This window comes from Saimiri boliviensis, chromosome 13 (genome assembly GCF_048565385.1).
Source record: "Saimiri boliviensis isolate mSaiBol1 chromosome 13, mSaiBol1.pri, whole genome shotgun sequence".
Lineage (NCBI taxonomy): Eukaryota > Metazoa > Chordata > Mammalia > Primates > Cebidae > Saimiri > Saimiri boliviensis.
In genome coordinates this window covers 77348510-77366867 of record NC_133461.1, presented here as the reverse complement: position 1 = coordinate 77366867, position 18358 = coordinate 77348510, and the positions used below count along the sequence as shown (strand labels likewise).

Sequence of the window (18358 nt, the reverse complement as noted above, 5' to 3'; positions counted from 1 at the left end):
CTGTCTCCCTACCCAATAAGAGGTTTCCTAAACACAAACCAACCAACCCCTGAAAAGCAGTCTCTATGTGGTTGAAAAAGTGTGTAAATAGAAGCGTAAATCAGACTCTCCACAGTTCCCATGTGAATCTGGCTGGGAGAGGCAGCTCTTAGCTTACTGCCTCATTCGCAAAGGGAAGAACAAGAAGTGCAGAGTCTTTTCTAGGTCCTCCGCCCTAAGATTCTCGGGTTCTGCGAATACTTTTTTTTGGTAATATTATCCCCATCCATTTTCTTGCTTGAATTTGCTTCAAATAATGTGTGTTAATTTAGATAACTGGGGCTAGAAGGACTCTTTCCTACTACCTGAGGAGACATTTACAGAAAAGAAAAAAAAAGAAAAAGAAATATATAATGTTTTTATAGAGATGGGGTTTCACTATGTTGACTAGGGTGGTCTCAAATTGCTGGACTCAAGCAATCCTCCCACCTCAGCCTCCCAAAGTGCTGAGATTACAGGTGTGAACCACCATACCTGGTCCACCTGAGACATTTCTTTCTTTCTCTCTCTCTCTTTTATTTTTTTTTTTTTTTGAGATGGAGTCTCACTCTGTTGCCCAGGCTGAAGTGCAGAGGTGCAATCTTGGCTCACTGCAACCTCCGTCCACCTCCCGAGTTCAAGTGATTCTCCTGCCTCAGCCTCCCAAGTAGCTGGGACTACAGGAGTGCACCACCATGCCTGGCTAATTTTTGTATTTTTAGTAGAGATGGGGTTTCACCATGCTGGCCAGACTGGTCTCGAACTCCTGACCTAGTGATCCACCTGCCTTGGCTTCCCAAAGTGCTGGGATTGCAAGCATGAGCCACCGCTCCTGGCACACCTGAGACATTTCTTAAGGCTGTCTCCTGATAGGATAGGTCATTTCACTGAGAATTCTTAGGTAAATTTACTAAATTCCCTTTATCCAAGATTCACCTCCTTTTATTGTTTTGAGAGGACCCTGGGTAATGGGGGCTTCAGAGATTTTTCTTGAAGGCTTTTGGCAGCAGTTTAAGAGGTCAGCAAGAGCTATGAACCGAGTCTCAGATTGCTAGGATAATGGTGTGCATTCGAAGCCCCACAGATGTGATTTATAACCTTAACCCTGACTCTGGCGTGGGACTGCCCTGGCTTTTTGCTCCTTCATCCCTGCCAATGGGGACATTAGAAAGCCAGAGAGCGTGTGCCAGGGTGGGGCTCATTGCCAGACCTGGTGCCTGTGAGTCTCCTGCTGTGGTGATAGTGCATTCACTGTGTTTTATACTGTACAGACATCTTCCCTTTGCTACTCATAACAGCCCTATGAAATGGGCTGAACATATATATAATATATATGTTATATATAATATATATGTTCATATATTATATATTATATATGTTATATATAATACATAACATATACAATATATATTATATATGTTATATATAATACATAACATATACAATATATATTATATAACACACTATAATATATAGTATATAACATATATAGTATATAATATATATTATATATATGTTATATATTATATATATGTTCAGCCCATTTCATAGGGCTGTTATGAGTAGGCCTGTTATATATATATATTATATATATAATATATATATGTTTTCGATCTATAACATATATATTATATATATATTATTTCTATACTGTGTGAGTTTGAATCCTATGTATTATGAAAAATGTTGCATTGGCATAAAACAGGACAGAGTCAGTGAGATGTCAGGGCACATGCAAAAACTATAAGAGCTCACACTTGCTGAGAGTCTTCTACATGCCAGGGACAATTCCAAGTGCTCTTAAATGTATTCATTTATTTTTTTATTTTGGGGGGATGGAGACTCATTCTGTCACCCAGACTGGAGTGCAGTGGCGAGATCTCAGCTCACTGCAACCTCTACCTCCCAGGTTCAAGCACTTCTCCTGCCTCAGCTTTGCGAGTAGCTGGGGCTATAAGTGCGTGCCACATGTCCGGCTAATTTTTATGTTTTTAGTAGAGATGGAGTTTCACCATGTTGCCCAGCCTGGTCTGGAACTCCTGACCTCAGGCGATCTGCCTGCCTTAGCCTCCCAAAGTGCTGGGATTATAGATGTGAGCCACTGTGCCTGGCCTTCTTAAATGTATTAACTCATTTTTACAGCTTTCTTATGAGGCAGATACTATTATTCCTGTTTCACAGAAGGAAAAGCTGAGGCTTGGTGGTTAAGGAACTTGTTCACAGTGGAGCATATGCTTTTTTTTTTTTTTTTTTAAAGAGGGTCTCGCTCTGTTGTACAGTGGCACTAACAGGGCTTACTGCAGCCTCCACCTCCTGGACTCCAGCAGTCCTCCCACTTCAGCCTTCCATGGAGCTGGGACTGCAAGTGTGAGGCATCACGCCCAGCTAATTAAAAATTTTTTTGATACGTTATCCAGACTGGCCTCAAACTCCTGGCCTCAAGTGATCCTCCCATCTTGGCCTTCCAAAGTGCTGGGATTATAGGCATGAGCCACTATGCCCAGCGTGAGCATACACTTTTACCATTGTACTAGAATATTTCTCTGTAATAGATAAGGCTTGGGGATAATGTTAATGTCAAAGATTTCCATCAGGAATCCTGAATCATTATCGAGAAATTATCATCACAGGTGAGGAATGCAAGTTAAAGAATGGTTGAGTAACTTGCTCAAGGTTGCCAGGAAAGTGGCATTAACAGAGCTGGAATCTTGGTCTTCTGTCTCCTGTGCTGTTTCTACAGCCTTCTTAAAATGAAAACTATGTGTCTTTCAGAATCTGGCAGTCGGGGCAGGAGCTGTTGGAGCTTTGCAGCTGACCTACATCTCGAAGGTAACATTGACCTGGAACTCTGGGAATTCATGCTCTGTAAGTCGATCTGGTTTCTAAGCAAGGGGAAGTGTCCAGTCCTTTGGGCATTAGTATTTTGGGACGTTGCGTGGTGCTGAAATGCTCCCCGACCCCACACACTGCCTGTGGAAGCTTAGCTGCTGATGGGTGGCTGGAGAGGTATGTGCTTAGCAAGTTGCTGGAGGGTGGGCCTGCCGCCTCTTCGTCCTTGAACACATCAATCCTTAATACTCCCAGCTCCTGCACAGGACGTGTTATGTGGTGGTGGAGCTGGGGTAGGGGTCAGAAATGACCCGTGACCTTTTCTTTTTTCTAATCGGGATGAAAGGGAACACAAAAACAATCACCAAAAATCCAGCAACTGTGGAGGATTCTCTCAAAGGGTACAGTCAAACAGAAGTAACTCAGAAAGTGCTGGGGCTTCGCTGGACTTTCATCATTCACCTGGGCAGGATCACTGTGGAGGGAAGGCTAAGAAGGCCGGAGAAGCCACTCAGCTTGCCAGGAGGACATTCAGCAGCCAGATCACCACTGGAGACTAGGGCAGGTGGCTGCCAGGCTCCCCCAGTCCCGTTTGTATAGAAGGGGCTGGAGCAGCCCCTCTCTTGTGCTGAGAGCTGGGGTGGGGGCTGGTTAACAGTGCCCACGTGTCACTGCTGAATTCAGCTTCTATTAGCAGCCCCTCCCTGGAGCAGGCACCACTGCTGACCCGTGATGCAGCGATGATAAAAAGGCTGGGAGATTTAGAGCCTCCCCAGAAAGAGGAACTCTTTGTACAGTGAGCAGAGCCAGGTGGCAGCCGGCCAGCACTGAGGTTTCGGAAGCCCTGCGCTCCCCACACCCCTTCACTGCAGGCCTCTTGGGGGCCTCTTCTGCCTTGCCATCCCCTCTCATCCTCAGGGACTTGAGGCCTGGGGGCCCCGAGCCAAGGGTCCACCGGCTCCAGCTCCATCTTGTAACAAGCTTTGGGAGCCTTGCACCCTGGCTGATCAGAAGATGAACCTGGAGGGGACTGGGGGCCTCTGGAGGAGAGGCCACCCTTGGCTGGAGGGGTGGCGCGTCCCTGTGCCTGTGGTGTGCAGGCAGAGTCCGGCAGACACGGCCTGGTACCAAGGCACAAGATGCAGGGCAGCGTCAGGACAGATTAAAGAGGGAGAGAATGACCTCAGGGCTGGGGGAAGGGCCCTTTCAAGTCCAGCCTTGCTAGCACAGCTGCCGGCAATTTGTGCTTGCCTTGCGGTGAGAAATGTGGCCGCCTCCCCCGGCCAGAGCAGCCAGAGGCCCAGGCCTGCCCGCCCTTCCTGACTTGTCCTCAGCTTGCTGAGAGCTCCTGAGGTCATTTCTCCAGGAGGGTCGGAGACGGAGAATTTAGAGCAGAGGAGCAGAGAACCTCGCAGTAATAAATGAAAAATGAAACCCTCTCCTGTGTGAGAGGGTTTGGGAAGACTTTTTTTTTTTTTTTTGGTTGGGGAGGAGTGAATTCAATCTCTTGCTGAATCATGATTTATAAATGCAGCTCAGATGAGGGTTTTAGAGTTCTCAGCCTTGGAGGCTGCCTCGTTTGGAAAGGGTGACCTGCTGTTTAGCCCCATCCTGAGAAAGGCAGGGCTGGGTGGGCATTTTGCAAAACCCGCAGCTGCCACTGGGTCGGGTTACACAGAGCCCAGAGCCTTTAACTCCTGCCTGACCCCCTGCCAGAAAGCAGGGGATTTTCCCAGAAAGAAACGTAGCCACTGAGACGCTGGGCTCCAGCTCTGCATTCCAGGTCATTTCTTGTTAACCCTTAGGTATTTTCTCCTGGAGGAAAGCTCTTGCCATGGTGTCAGGTGGCCTGGCCAGAGGGCTGTAGGTGGGCTCTCTGCTCGGGGTGTGTGTTTCTCTGCTGTCTGCTGAGGGCCGGTGTCTGGAAGATGAGGGCGGGCCTGTGGCCTCTGGCCAGAGAGAGACAGAGATGAAAGTGACGATTGGATGTCATCTAGAGCATCTATGGCAACAGAACCAGCTCTTAGCAAACTAGAAAATAATTAAAGCTGCCCTATGACCACCACCCTCAACCACCCCCTACTGCACAGCCAACCCCATTGTCCCACCCCCAGTTGTGTCCCAGGTGTCAGGGCCTTGCTTTCGGTCACCTCTCAGAAAGAACTTGTCAGGGGTTGTGGATTGTGTTGCGGGGGAGGCTGATAAAAAGCACGCCTTCTCCAGGTGTAAATGCATAGGTATAGGGACACACCCTGCTTTTACCTATAATTCCAGGGAGCCCACTGACCTCCTGAAGCTTGGCCAGAGACCCCCATCCCGTGTAGGTGACTGCTATTCCTCTGCTCCTGATGCCACCTCAGGGGGCAAGGTCACCCCAGACACTGTGGCAGAGGCTGCAGCAGAGCTAGGAGACCTTGTTTTGCGGTCGCTGCTTCTGCCAGAGGGGCCCCAGCTCCTCTTCCGGCCAAGGGCAGACAGGGTGGGGCTGGCCCTAGCTGTGCCTGGCCGCTGACGAGCTTGCAGCTCCTGTGGTCTGTGTTTGAGCTGATAAGCGCGAGTTCCTGAGAGTCTGTTGAGCTATGGAGCAGCCCCGTCTGCGTCACTCTACAGAGGACCTGTGCCCACTCCCTGCTCACATCCCTGACCTCAGCTTGCTGCTGGGGTGTTCACAGGACCCACAGTCAACCACTGCTGTGCAGTGCCCCAGCTGTGGCCGCCTCAGCTGTGCAGATGGCTGCGCCTTGGTGCCTCATTGGAGTCAGTTGGGTGACCTCACCCCCCCCTGCAGCCACGCCTCTTCATGAGGATCATCTGTTTCTTCACGATGTTTGAGGGAGGCCGTAGCCACCTGGCATGATCCCTGGTTGGGTGGGGGTAGAGTAGGATTATTCCTCCTAGCGGGCAGGAGTCCCGCCTTCATAGTCACCGAATGTCAGGGAGAGGCGAAGCCACCACGTCTCCATGATAAGTTAGATTTCCTCCTGAGCCTTTAAAAAAAAAAAAATTGAGATAGGAGTCTCGTCTAGGCTATAATGCAGTGGTGTGATCTTGGCTACTGCAATCTCTGCCTCCTGGGTTCAAGCGATTGTCTGGCCTTAGCCTCTTGAGTAGCTTGGATTACAGGTGCCTGCCACCACACCTGGTTAGTTTTTGTATCTTTAATAGAGATGGGGTTTCACCATGTTGGCCAGGCTGGTCTTGAACTCCTGACCTCAGGTGATCCACCCGCCTCGGCCTCACAAAGTGCTGGGATGACAGGTGGGAGCCACCGTGCCTGGCCCCACCTTGGCCTTTCTTTCCGTGGGACTCAGCATTGTCCTCTTTTGCCACTCTGTGGCAAAGGGGAATAGTGTTTTTGCTCTGGCTTTACCTATTATGAAGCTGATCAGAGACATTGAGGGTCTTACCCTTGCAGCGAGCCAGTCAGGGCAGAACCAGAACCAATCCTGTTAATTCAGCAGTGAGTTGGTTTGCCGAATTGCCCTTCCGTGGTAAGCCATTAGGCATGAGGCCAGTGATAGTTGTACACGCATGCACTCACACATGCCTCCTGACCAAAACTGAATAAACAGAGGAAAACAAACACAAAGCCAGACCGTCTCTTTGAAGGCTCCAGTACCCATAATAAGCACATGGGTAGCATTCTCACAGCACAGGCTGGCTAATCAGTTGTGGTCAGAATGAGCATTTGTTATCCAAACAGTGAAAACTGTCTACCCGGGGTGCTCTCTCTAGTCAGTGACAAATAGGAGTTTTTCAGAGAAAAGACAATTCTCCTAATAAGCCAGAAAGGGTGTTGGAGTTCCCAGCTTTTCAAAGTCATTCTAAAGCTGGAAGTAGGCTGGGCACAGTGGCTCATGCCTGTAATCCCAACACTTTGGGAGGCCGAGGTGGGAAGATAACTTGAAGCTAGGAGTTCAAGACCAGTTTCGGTAACATAGTGAGACCCTGACTCTACAAAAAAAATTTAAAAAAAAATTAGCTGGGCATGGTGGTGATTGCCTATAGTCCCAGCTACTTGGGAGGCTGAATTGGGAGGATCACTGAAGCCCAGGAGTTTGAGGCTGAGTGAGCCATGATTGTGCCTCTGCACTCTGGCCTGAGTGACAGAGGCAGATCTCATCTCTTTAAAAACAAAACAAAACAAACAAACAAACAAACAAAAAACAAAGGCCAATTGTGGTGGCTCTCATGCCCATAATCCCAGCACTTTAAAAGGCCGAGGTGGGTGGATCACCTGAGGTCAGGAGTTTGAGATCAGCTAGCCAACATAGCAAAAACCCATCTCTACTAAAAATGTAAAAAATTAGCCAGGTATGATGGTGTGTTCCTGTAATGCCAGCTACTTGGGAAGCTAAGGCAGGAGAATCGCTTGAACCCAGGAGGCGGAGGTTGCAGTGAGCCGAGATCGCACCATTGCACTCCAGCCTGGGTGACAGAGCAAGACTCTGACTCAAAAATAAATGAATAAATAAATAAATAAAAGCTGGAAGTAGAAGGGGAGGCATGAGATAGGTGGGTTCTGAGGGCTGCGATGGCCGAAGACAGCTCTGCTGTGGTCAGGATTATGCAGACATCAGGGGCAGGACATCCAGGAGTTATGCACAGGAGGACCTCGGGAGTGTGGACGCTGAGGGCCAAAGCAAGGCAATGAGTTACTGACAGGTCAACACTCAGGTGTAACCAGGACAGAGGCCCACGTGATGGTCCAGATTGATGTTGGCGGGGTGGGTCAGAAACCCAGGAAGCAAGATGCCTGGGGGTCCGGACCATTGCATTATGGACCCACCAGCGTCCTCTTACCTGTGAGTTAAGACACAACTGAATTTGGATGATCTGTGTCTGAACTTGGGATAAGTGAGTTTACCTTTGCTCAAATCTTCATTTTTTTAAGGTCTTTCTTAGGCTCTATGGCTTTCACCTCACATCTTAAAATGCACCCACATCCCTTATTAAATATAATTGTTTTGCTATAAAATAATTCGAAAGGATTTTAATCATTTTACTTTTGGAATGATTTGGCTCTGAGTAACTCATCAAATTTGTAACTGGCTCTAATTTCTTTGCAATCATCTTGCACACACACAAAAGGATTCTAGTGAACTAAGGAAATTTATATCTTTTTTTTTTTTTGATACAGAGTCTCGCTTGTCACCCAGACTAGAGTGCAATGGTAGGATCTTGCCTCACGGCAACCTCCACCTCCCGAGTTCAAGCGATTCTCCTGTCTCAGCCTTCCAAGTAGCTGGGATTACAGGCATGCACCACCATACCCAGTTAATTTTATATTTTTAGTAGAGATGGGGTTTTACCATGCTGGTCAGGCTGGTCTCGAACACCTGACTTCAAGTGATCCACCCACCTTGGCCTCACAAAGTGCTGAGATTACAGGCATGAGCCACTGTGCCTGGCCTGGTACCAATTATTTTCAAATGAAAAAATTTTTAATGTTTCATTGAAAAATTAGTGATGTTGACTTGATGTAACATCTCATACACATTTAAGTACACATCAGGGAAGTTGATATAATGTTATATAGGCATTTAGTTAAATATTTATTTATTTATTTATTTATTTATTATAAAGATGGGGTTTCACCATGTTGGTCAGGCTGGTCTTGAACTCCCGACCTCAGGTGATCTGCCTGCCTTGGCCTCCAAAGTGCTTGGATTACAGGCATGAGCCACCACGCCCGGCCATAAATATTTATTAACATTAGATATGGCATCTTCGCTTTGTATGTAGGAGACCGGACAATGTTTTTCAGGTTTCATGCAGTTTTGCAGGCCCAGAGAAACTCACGGGCCCTCAGCATTTTGCCCATAGTTCCAGGCAGGGCATTGCCTATGTTGATGTGTGGCGTGAGGCTTTAAAGGAAATGAGGTATCAAAAGCCATAACTAATCCCTCCTGGGGTGAGCAGATTCTGTGTGGAGGAATGGCTGTCTTACCTGCATTATCTTTTTTTTTTGTTTTTGAGATGGAGTCTCACTCTGTCACCAGGCTGGAGTCCAGTTGCAGTGGTGCGATTTTGGCTCACTGCAACCTCCGCCTCCCAGGTACAAGCAATTATCCTGCCTCAGCCTCCCGAGTAGCTGGGACTACAGGCATGCACCACCATCCCTGGCTAATTATTTGTATTTTTGATACACACAGGTTTTCACCATGTTGGCCAGGTTGGTCTTGAACTTCTGACCTTGTGATCCACCCACTTCGGCCTCCCAAGGGATTGGGATTATAGGCCTCAGCCACCCCGCCCAGCCTGCACTATCATATTTGACCCTCATGATAACCCTATGAAAACACAATATTATGATCCTTTATTTGATAGAACAGGAAATGGAGGTCACTCCGCTGGGACACCTGTCATTTGAGACTCTCTGTCTCTGACTACCTGACTTTCTTTTGATCTTTTATAAGGTGCTACCTCAGTTCCTACTTATTTGGGGCAATATTAATTTTGGTTAAGGAATCTGGGTGGGTGTATAGCAAGAACTTAGAGCCAAGAGTAAGAACTTAGACAGACTGTTGGGTCAGTCATTGTTAGACCCTAGCCACCGTCAGCCAGGAAGAGACTTTAATTTCAACTCAAGGTTTCTTCTTTGGCACCTGGCTTCTAACAGGCTGCCTATCAGAGTAGGGACCAGCCAGTTCCAGTGGTTCATGCCTATAATTTCAGCACTTTGCGAGGCTGAGGCAGGAGGATCACTTGAGGCCAGGAGGTTGAGAACAGTCCTGTTAACAGAGCTAGACCCCATTTCTACAATACTAGAAGAATTAGCTGAGTGTGATGGCACATGCCTGTAGTCTAGCTACTCAGGAGGCTGAGGTGAAAGGATCACTTGAGCACAAGAAGTCAAGGCTACAGTGAGCTGTGATTGTGCCACTGCACTCCAGCCTGGGTGAACTCAGGAGGCGGAGGTTGCAGTGAGCTGAGATCGCACCATTGCACTCCAGCCTGGGTAACAGTGAGACCCTGTATCAAAGAAAGAAAAACCACTGGGTGTGGTGGCTCACACCTGTAATCCCAGCACTTTGGGAGGCTGAGGCAGGTGGATCACCTGAGGTCAGGAGTTCAAGACCAGCTTGGCCAACGTGATGAAATCCTGTCTCTACTAAAAATAGAAAAAATTAGCTGAGCGTGATGGCAGGTGCCTGTATTCCCAGTTGCTTGGGAGGCCGAGGCAGGAGAATTGCTTGAACAGCCTAGGCAATAAAAGCCAAACTCTTTATCTCGAAAAAAAGAAAGAAAAACCTGAAACACCCAAAAACAGAATAAAGTGGGAACCACTCCTGCAGCCAGTAGGTGAGGAGATGTCAAAGAATACCCTTGGCTGCAAAGGGATGGAGAGAATGGTATCCAGGGGAGGACTGTAACATTATGTTAATAGTTCCCAGCCTAGGAACCATGGGAAGGTGGCTGCCTCTTCAGAGGCCCAGTGGTGGAAACTCTCTCCACGGAGGCCCAGCCTCCATCAAGGATTTTCCCTAATCTTTGTGGGCATGTGGTGGAATATGAATTCCTTTCTTTTTTTCTTTTGTTTGAGCCTGAATGATGTGAGTTCACATATGCAGATACTCAGGAGTGTACCTGTCAGGTGTAGGACTGCCAAAGCAAGATTAAATACAGCAACAGGAGGTATAGAAATACTTCCTCTGTTTCTTGCCCTTCCCTGAGATATATAGGCATGTTCTCTGATTCCATCAGCCTCTCTCTGGGCACCCGGAAGCTGCTTCTTTTTTTTTTTTTTTTTTTTTTTGAGACGGAGTTTCACTCTCCTTACCCAGGCTGGAGTGCGATGGCGCGATCTCGGCTCACCGCAACCTCCGCCTCCTGGGCTCAGGCAATTCTCCTGCCTCAGCCTCCTGAGTAGCTGGGATTACAGGCACGTGCCACCATGCCCAGCTAATTTTTTGCACTTTTTAGTAGAGACGGGGTTTCACCATGTTGACCAGGATGGTCTCGATCTTTTGACCTCGTGATCTACCCGCCTCGGCCTCCCAAAGTGCTGGGATTACAGGCTTGAGCCACCGCGCCTGGCGAAGTGCTTATTTTCATGGGTAGGCCATGAGGGCAGAAGTGAAGGCCACTGTTCCATGTGTCTGAGCACAGCGAGCGGCTTGCTGCTTCATCTATCTGAGTGTTCTGATGGGAATCCATGCATCTGTAGCAATACTGCCTTCAGCTTGGAAAACTATTTAGGGAGAGGGTTGGTGGTTGAAAGAGGAGGGGAATCTTGCTAGTGTGAATGAGGCCAGGATAGGTTTTTGTCAGGACCCAGTGTCTTTTAAAAATGTTTTTGAGCCGGGCACGGTGGCTCAAGCCTGTAATCCCAGCACTTTGGGAGGCCGAGGCGGGTGGATCACAAGGTCAAGAGATCGAGACCATCCTGGTCAACATAGTGAAACCCCGTCTCTACTAAAAATACAAAACTTAGCTGGGCATGGTGGCGGATGCCTGTAATCCCAGCTCCTCAGGAGGCTGAGGCAGGAGAATTGCTTGAACCCAGGAGGCGGAGGTTGCGGTGAGCCGAGATCGTGCCATTGCACTCCAGCCTGGGTAACAAGAGCGAAACTCCGTCTCAAAAAAAAAAAAAAAAAAAAAAAAAAAAAAAAAAAAAAAAATGTTTTTGAGCTGGGTGCAGTGGCTCATGCCTGAAATCCCAACGCTTTGGGATGTTGAGATGGGAGGATTGCTTGAGCCTGGGAGTTTGAGACCATCCTGGGCAACATAGCAAGACCCGTTTCTGCAATTTTTTTTTTTTAAGTTAGCCAGGCATGGTAGCATTTTAAAAAAAAAATAGCCAGGAGGTGGAGACTGGAGGATCCCTTGAACCCAGGAGTTGGAGGCTGCAGTGAGCTGTGATTGTATCATTGTATTCCAGCCTGGGTGACAGAGTGAGACCCTATCTCTAAATAAATAAGTAAATAACAAGTCTTCTTTATAAAGATGAACAGACATCAAGATAATGGTTATCTCTAATGAGTGGGGATTCTATCAGGGAGGGGCACACAGGGCTTCAAAGAAATAGGACTGATAATGCCTGTTTCTTAATGTGGATGATGAGTACAGGGTTTTCATTTAATTATTATTATTATTATTTTTTTGAGACGAAGTTTCGCTCTTGTTACCCAGGCTGGAGTGCAATGGCACGATCTCGGCTCACCGCAACCTCCGCCTCCTGGGTTCAAGCAATTCTCCTGCCTCAGCCTCCTGAGTAGCTGGGATTACAGGCACGTGCCACCATGCCCAGCTAATGTTTTGTATTTTTAGTAGAGACGGGGTTTCACCATGTTCACCAGGATGGTCTCGATCTCTCGACCTCGTGATCCACCTGCCTCAGCCTCCCAAAGTGCTGGGATTACAGGCTTGAGCCACCGTGCCCGGCCATTTAAGTATTATTTTTAAAAAATATAGACATCTGTTTAATATACTCTTTATGTATGAGAAATTTCACAATAAGAAATTTTCAACATTGTAAGAAACATATTCATATTTCTTTTATTTCTTATTTGATTTAGGTGAGCATAGCTACCCCAAAGCAGAAACCCAAAACTCCATTTTGCTTTGGTAAGTACAGAGCCAGGAGATGGGCTCTTTTAATATTGATATGGCAACTTCCTCTTTTGTGTGGAGACAGTCCTGTGATCACATGTGACTATACCCTGTGCGTATGAGTGACTTAAATCTCGATGACAGTCCTGGGTGTCAAGTGATATTTTTTCCCTAGTCTTGCTGCAATGGTTGTTAATAACATAAGGACAGAGGTCCAGGGGCTAGTAACATTTCTGTTTTCTTTCTCTCTCTCTCTTTTTTTTTTTTTAGTTTTTTTTTTTGACAAATAATAATTGTACGTATTCATGGGGTACATAATGTATAGAGTAATTAGCATGTCTGTATTAGTCTGTTCTTGAACTGCTATAAAAAAATACCTGAGACTGAGTAATTTAAAAACAGAAGAGGTTTGGCCGGGCACGGTGGCTCACACCTGTAATCCCAGCAGTTTGGGAGGCCAAGGCAGGTGGAGGTTGCAGTGAGCTGAAATTTCGCCATTGCACTCTAGCCTGGGCAGCAAGAGTAAAACTCCATCTCAAAAAAAAAAAACAAAAACGATTTTAATTGGCTCACTGTTCTGCATGATCTTCAGGCTCTCTAGGGCCAGAGGAGAAGCAAGAAGAGAGTGGGAGGTGCTACACACATTTAAACAACCAGATTCCACAAGAACTCACTATCATGAGATGACAGCATGGGGGATGGTGTTAAACCATGAAAACCGCCCCCGTAATCCACCATGATTCAATTACCTCCCACCAGGCCCCAATTCCAACATCCAGGATGACAATTGAACATGAGATTTGGGTAAGGACACAGATCCAAGCATTTCAATAACCATCATCTCGAACACTTTTTTTCTTTTCTTTTTTTTTTTTTTTTTTTTTTTTTTGAGATGGAGTTTCGCTTGTTACCCAGGCTGGAGTGCAATGTCGCGATCTCGGCTCACCGCAATCTCCACCTCCTGGGTTCAGGCAATTCTCCTGCCTCACCCTCCTGAGTAGCTGGGATTACAGGCACGCACCACCATGCCCAGCTAATTTTTTTTGTTGTTGTTGTTATTTTTAGTAGAGACGGGGTTTCACCATGTTGACCAGGATGGTCTGGATCTCTTGACCTCATGATCCACTCGCCTCGGCCTCCCAAAGTGCTGGGATTACAGGCTTGAGCCACCGTGCCTGGCCTGCTTTTTTTCTTCTAATAATTGTCTATCTGCATTTCAGTTTTCTCAGTGCCACAGGGCAGGTGCAAAGTGTCCACTAGAAGTTTCTACGAATCCTTATTTTAGAGCTGAGAAATGGTGTGCTCAGAAAAGATGGAGGACTCAGAAGGGAGGTGGAAGGCAGTGCCAGGAAGGGGATATGAGAAAGCAAGGAGTGTTCCGTTGAGGGTCTCAGTTGCCCAAAGAGTGATATGTTGGGGGATGGTGTAGGAAGCAGAGTCACCATGCATGGGTGCCTGAAGTCAGTGAATTCAGTGAATCCATCATCAAATAGTTACTTGGCTCCTACTGTGTTCTCAGAACTGTGCTAAGTGCTATGAGCAAATGCTAACAAATAGTTTCTGTTGCCTCTCTGGGGTGGTTCTGAATGTAAGCTTCACAAAGGCAGGGATATTATTCTGCCTTGTCACTGTGGTATCTTCAGCATTTAAGATGGCTCCTAGCACATAGTAGGTGCTCAGTAAATATTTGTCAGATGAATGAATAGATGAATTCTGCATTTCCCCATGAGGCTCACCTACTACAGTTCAAGCTTATGCTGGGAGAATAAAATATTCCCTTGAGCTGTTCTCTCTCTCCACTTCAGATTGGTTCAAACATCTTTGGTATTCTCCTTCTTCTATTTCTTGCAAATTTCATAGATAGGTTCAGAAATGAGTCTCACATTTTGTGGTTATCAGATCTAAAATATATATATATATATATATATGTAATAATAATAAACATGGAAGTAAATTGTTGACTTAATGGAATGCTCAGAGGGAAGAACAGGTTTAGAGTGAGGCCAAGGTCACAGATTTGATCTCAGGAAAGCTTTGTCCTATTTCCCAGCCACAAGCAAGACTCCCAGTCCAGGCCAGTTGTGCCAGTGGAGACCAAGCACGAGTCCAAAATTCTGTATATACCATCTTGACAGTAAATGTATTAGCAGTGCCAGACAGTGGTTCAGTTGTATCTTGTTGACGGCAGAGCCTCATCACTGCAGAGCAGCACACTGAGGCTGCTGTTGACATCATCAGGTGTTGTTCCTGTGGCTGATGGGATGCTTTTAAAGGTGGAAAAGAGAGTGAGCAGGTATGGTCTGGGGCTTCCTAAATATCCAGACAAGTGACTTAGGATCATGGGAGATTTATTAATCTGCTTTGCGGAGTTCACCCATCTCGCTCCCTCTAACACCTTAGCTTTGTAGAGACTTGTGTTGCTCGTATTTTGACCCAGGAATGTCTTCCCTTCTTTTCCGTGGCTTTTGTAGTTATCAATGCCCTGTCTCAGAGATATTTCCTTCAAGCCAATGACCAGAAAGATCTGAAGGACTGGGTTGAAGCCTTAAACCAAGCCAGCAAGATCACCGTAAGTTTGGTGTTTTCTGTTTTCTGGGGTAGTAAAAGAGCCTCTTCCCAGGATATAGCCTGATTGGGGTCGGGAAAAACTGAGATGGCAGCGGGGACTTTCCCAGAAGCCCGGTCTGTACCTAGTTCTCTCCCACGTCTTCTTGTTCCTTGGCTGACCAACCACAAGTTGAACCAAGAGTCTAGGTTTGAATCAAGTTCAAGGGAAAGTTCATGGAGCATCCCCTTTGTGCTTCCAGGGAGGGCTCCTGGTCAGTCCTGTTTCGGGTGATTGTGGGATGCTGATTCAGAATGTGGTAGGATTGGAAAATGGATTGCTGACTGTGAAAAGTCAAGTAAAGGGAAAAGCACATGGGGAGGGAAGTCAGAACTTTTTCCCAGCTTGGGGATACTCTTCTTTTTTTTTTTTTTTTTTTTTTTTTGAGACGGAGTTTCGCTCTTGTTACCCAGGCTGGAGTGCAATGGCGCGATCTCGGCTCACTGCAACCTCCGCCTCCTGGGTTCAGGCAATTCTCCTGTCTCAGCCTCCTGAGTAGCTGGGATTACAGGCACACGCCACTATGCCCAGCTAATTTTTTGTATTTTCAGTAGAGACGGGGTTTCACCATGTTGATCGGGATGGTCTCGATCTTTTGACCTCGTGATCCACCCGCCTCGGCCTCCCAAAGTGCTGGGATTACAGGCTTGAGCCACCGCTCCCGGCCCGGGGATACTCTTCTTATTTTCAGAGGCTGCCTGCAAGTTCAGTGCAAGCCACCTGCCTCCCTGTCCTGGAAAAGCCATCTGCTTAAAAGCTTCACAGAGCTAGTTCATGGACTATCCTATGAGTATGCTGTTTTCCCTTGAGCTGGCTAATGAAGAACTACTTTCTTTTTCCTAAGAAATACAGAAAAAGAAAGGAAGAAGGGTAAGAAGGATGGAGAGGAAAAACTGTATGTTTTGGAAAAAACCAGACTTTTTATCAATAAGACAGGCAGACGCCTGGCTTATATAGACCATGGTTTGTATGCTGAAAAGCTTGTTTCTGTATCATACAGTCAGAAATGCTTATGTTTGAGGGGCTTTCAGTAATAACTACTACGTGCTGTGGCAAATTATCCTCCCAGATTTCTCAGGGTTCCTGTGAATATCTGTATAGAGGGAATGTGTATACCTGTCTAGTATTGCTAGACCCAACTGGAGTATAACTGAGTCCTATAAGCAGTTTTGATGATTCGCTTCTTATTCTGATAAACCTTGGTAAACCCGTGAAAAGAGAGAGTGATGAAAAGAGAGAGGATGGATGGCAGGGTGCAGTGGCTCACACCTGTAATCCTAGCATTTTGGAGGCCAAGGTGGGTGGTTCACCGGAGGTCAGGAGTTTGAGACCAGCCTGGCCAACATGGTGAAACCATGTCTCTACTAAAAATAAAAACTGGCCGGGCACGGTGGCTCAAGCCTGTAATCCCAGCACTTTGGGAGGCTGAGGCGGGTGGATCACGAGGTTGAGAGATCGAGACCATTCTGGTCAACATGGTGAAACCCCGTCTCTACTAAAAATACAAAAAAATTAGCTGGGCATGGTGGCACGTGCCTGTAATCCCAGCTACTCAGGAGGCTGAGGCAGGAGAATTGCCTGAACCCAGGAGGCGGAGGTTGCGGTGAGCCGAGATCGCACCATTGCACTCCAGCCTGGGTAACAAGAGTGAAACTCTGTCTCAAAAAATAATAATAATAATAAATAAAAAGTAAAAAAATAAAAACTTAGCCGGGCATGATGGCACACACTTGTAGTTCCAGCTACTCGGGAGGCTGAGGCAGGAGAATCGCTTGAACCTGGGAGACAGAGGTTGCAGTGAGCTGAGATTGCATCACTGCACTCCAGCCAGGATGACAGAGTGAGACTTAGTCTCAAAAAAAAAAAAACAAAACAAACAAAAAAAAAAACACGTTGAAAATGGAGCAGTAAAATGAAGCACAGCTTTCCTTCATGGTTGGATTCTTCTCTTTCTTCTTGTGGGCCAGCCTGCCCAGCGGAGGGAAAGTGAGCATTTATTTTACATCGCAGATTAGGTCGCTGTGCCTCTCCCTCATCAGAGGATGCCCCATGGGTGGGTAAAACAAGGCCTCTGGAATATGGACAGACCAAAAAGAACACCTTGTTTTCAAGCTATGTAGCTTAGTTATGGTTGAATTTGTCTTCCACCAGCTGATTCAGAGTCTCAGGAAGTTGGCTGGGTGTGGTGGCTCACACCTGTAATTTCAGCTCTCTGGGAGGCTGGGGTGGGAAGATCACTTGAGCCCAGGAGTTCAAGACCAGCTTGGACAACATAGGAGGAGACCCCATTTCTACAAAAATAAAATAAAGCAGTGGCTCATACCTGTCATCCCAGTACTTTGGGAGGCTGAAGTGGGTGGATCACCTGAGGTCAGGAGCTCGAGACCAGTCTGGCCAACGTGGTGAAACCCTGTCTCTACTAAAAAGACAAAAAAAAAAAAAAAAAGAAAGAAAAGAAAAAAAATTAGCTGCGTGTGGTGGCACATGCCTGTAGTCCCAGCTACTCAGGAGGCTGAGGCAGGAGGATCACTCGAGCCCAGGAGTTAGAGGCTGCAGGGAGTTATGATCGCATCACTGTACTTAAGCCTGAGCCACGGAGTAAAACCCTATATCTTAAAGAAGTCTCAGGAAGCGGAAGCAGCTTTGGAAAGGGTCTGCCTGTGGATCTGAAGCAGTGCATGGCACAGGAGCGTAAGGGGTGACAAACAGTGGCCTTCGGGATTTTGAGAGGAAACGCAGCAGCCAAGCTCTGTGCCTCCTTTTCTGGCCACTGGGAACTCTAAAAAGTTACTTCCCTCCTTCTTTGCTGGGTTTCAGGAATTCATCTGGGTCATTTAGGGGAAATTCCTGCAGTTCCATGGTGATTTTGTCACTAAATATCCCCGCAAAAATCAACATCCCTAAAAATGTGGTTACATAATAACAAAACTCACAGAAAATTAGAAAGGGTAGCTTAAGTAGGTGGTGACATGCAGCAACAAGGAGTCAGGCAGTCCTGGGGCCAAATCACTTAAGTTTAATGAGCTTGGGTTGACCTCATCTATAAAGTGGAGAAAATCATGCCTAGTTGATAAGATTAGTGATAACGAAGCAAAGACGCTTATCAGTGCATTGCCTGACAGTGAATGGAGGCCTGAAGAAACTAACTGCTGGCATCTCTCAGCCAGAAGGAAAATAGAGGTGGAATTTCTGGCCTGATTTGGAGAAGTAGGGAGGGGGCAGAGGACATCCTTGTCTATGTAAACCAAGTGTGTAGTCCAGGAAGAGAAGGTCTCATCTTTGTGGGGACCCAGCATAATCAGGGTGCATTCTGAACAGACACCAAATAACAGGGCTCTCATGTAGCTCCAA

General features: G+C 46.8%; 1 protein-coding gene across 4 annotated transcripts in view; it reads left to right on the top strand.

Moving 5' to 3' along the window:
• Window positions 1-18358, top strand: part of PLEKHA2 (pleckstrin homology domain containing A2) — an 80877-nt gene that overhangs the window by 33807 nt on the left and 28712 nt on the right. For 3 of the 4 annotated variants that reach the window (XM_039463380.2, XM_039463379.2, XM_074383854.1), the window contains exons 3-5: window positions 2791-2883; window positions 12369-12417; window positions 14874-14971. In XM_039463380.2, coding sequence (XP_039319314.1) covers window positions 2791-2883; window positions 12369-12417; window positions 14874-14971 — 240 coding nt within the window. The remainder of the gene's footprint in view (window positions 1-2790; window positions 2884-12368; window positions 12418-14873; window positions 14972-18358) is intronic. The other variant, XM_039463381.2, reaches the window with a different exon arrangement.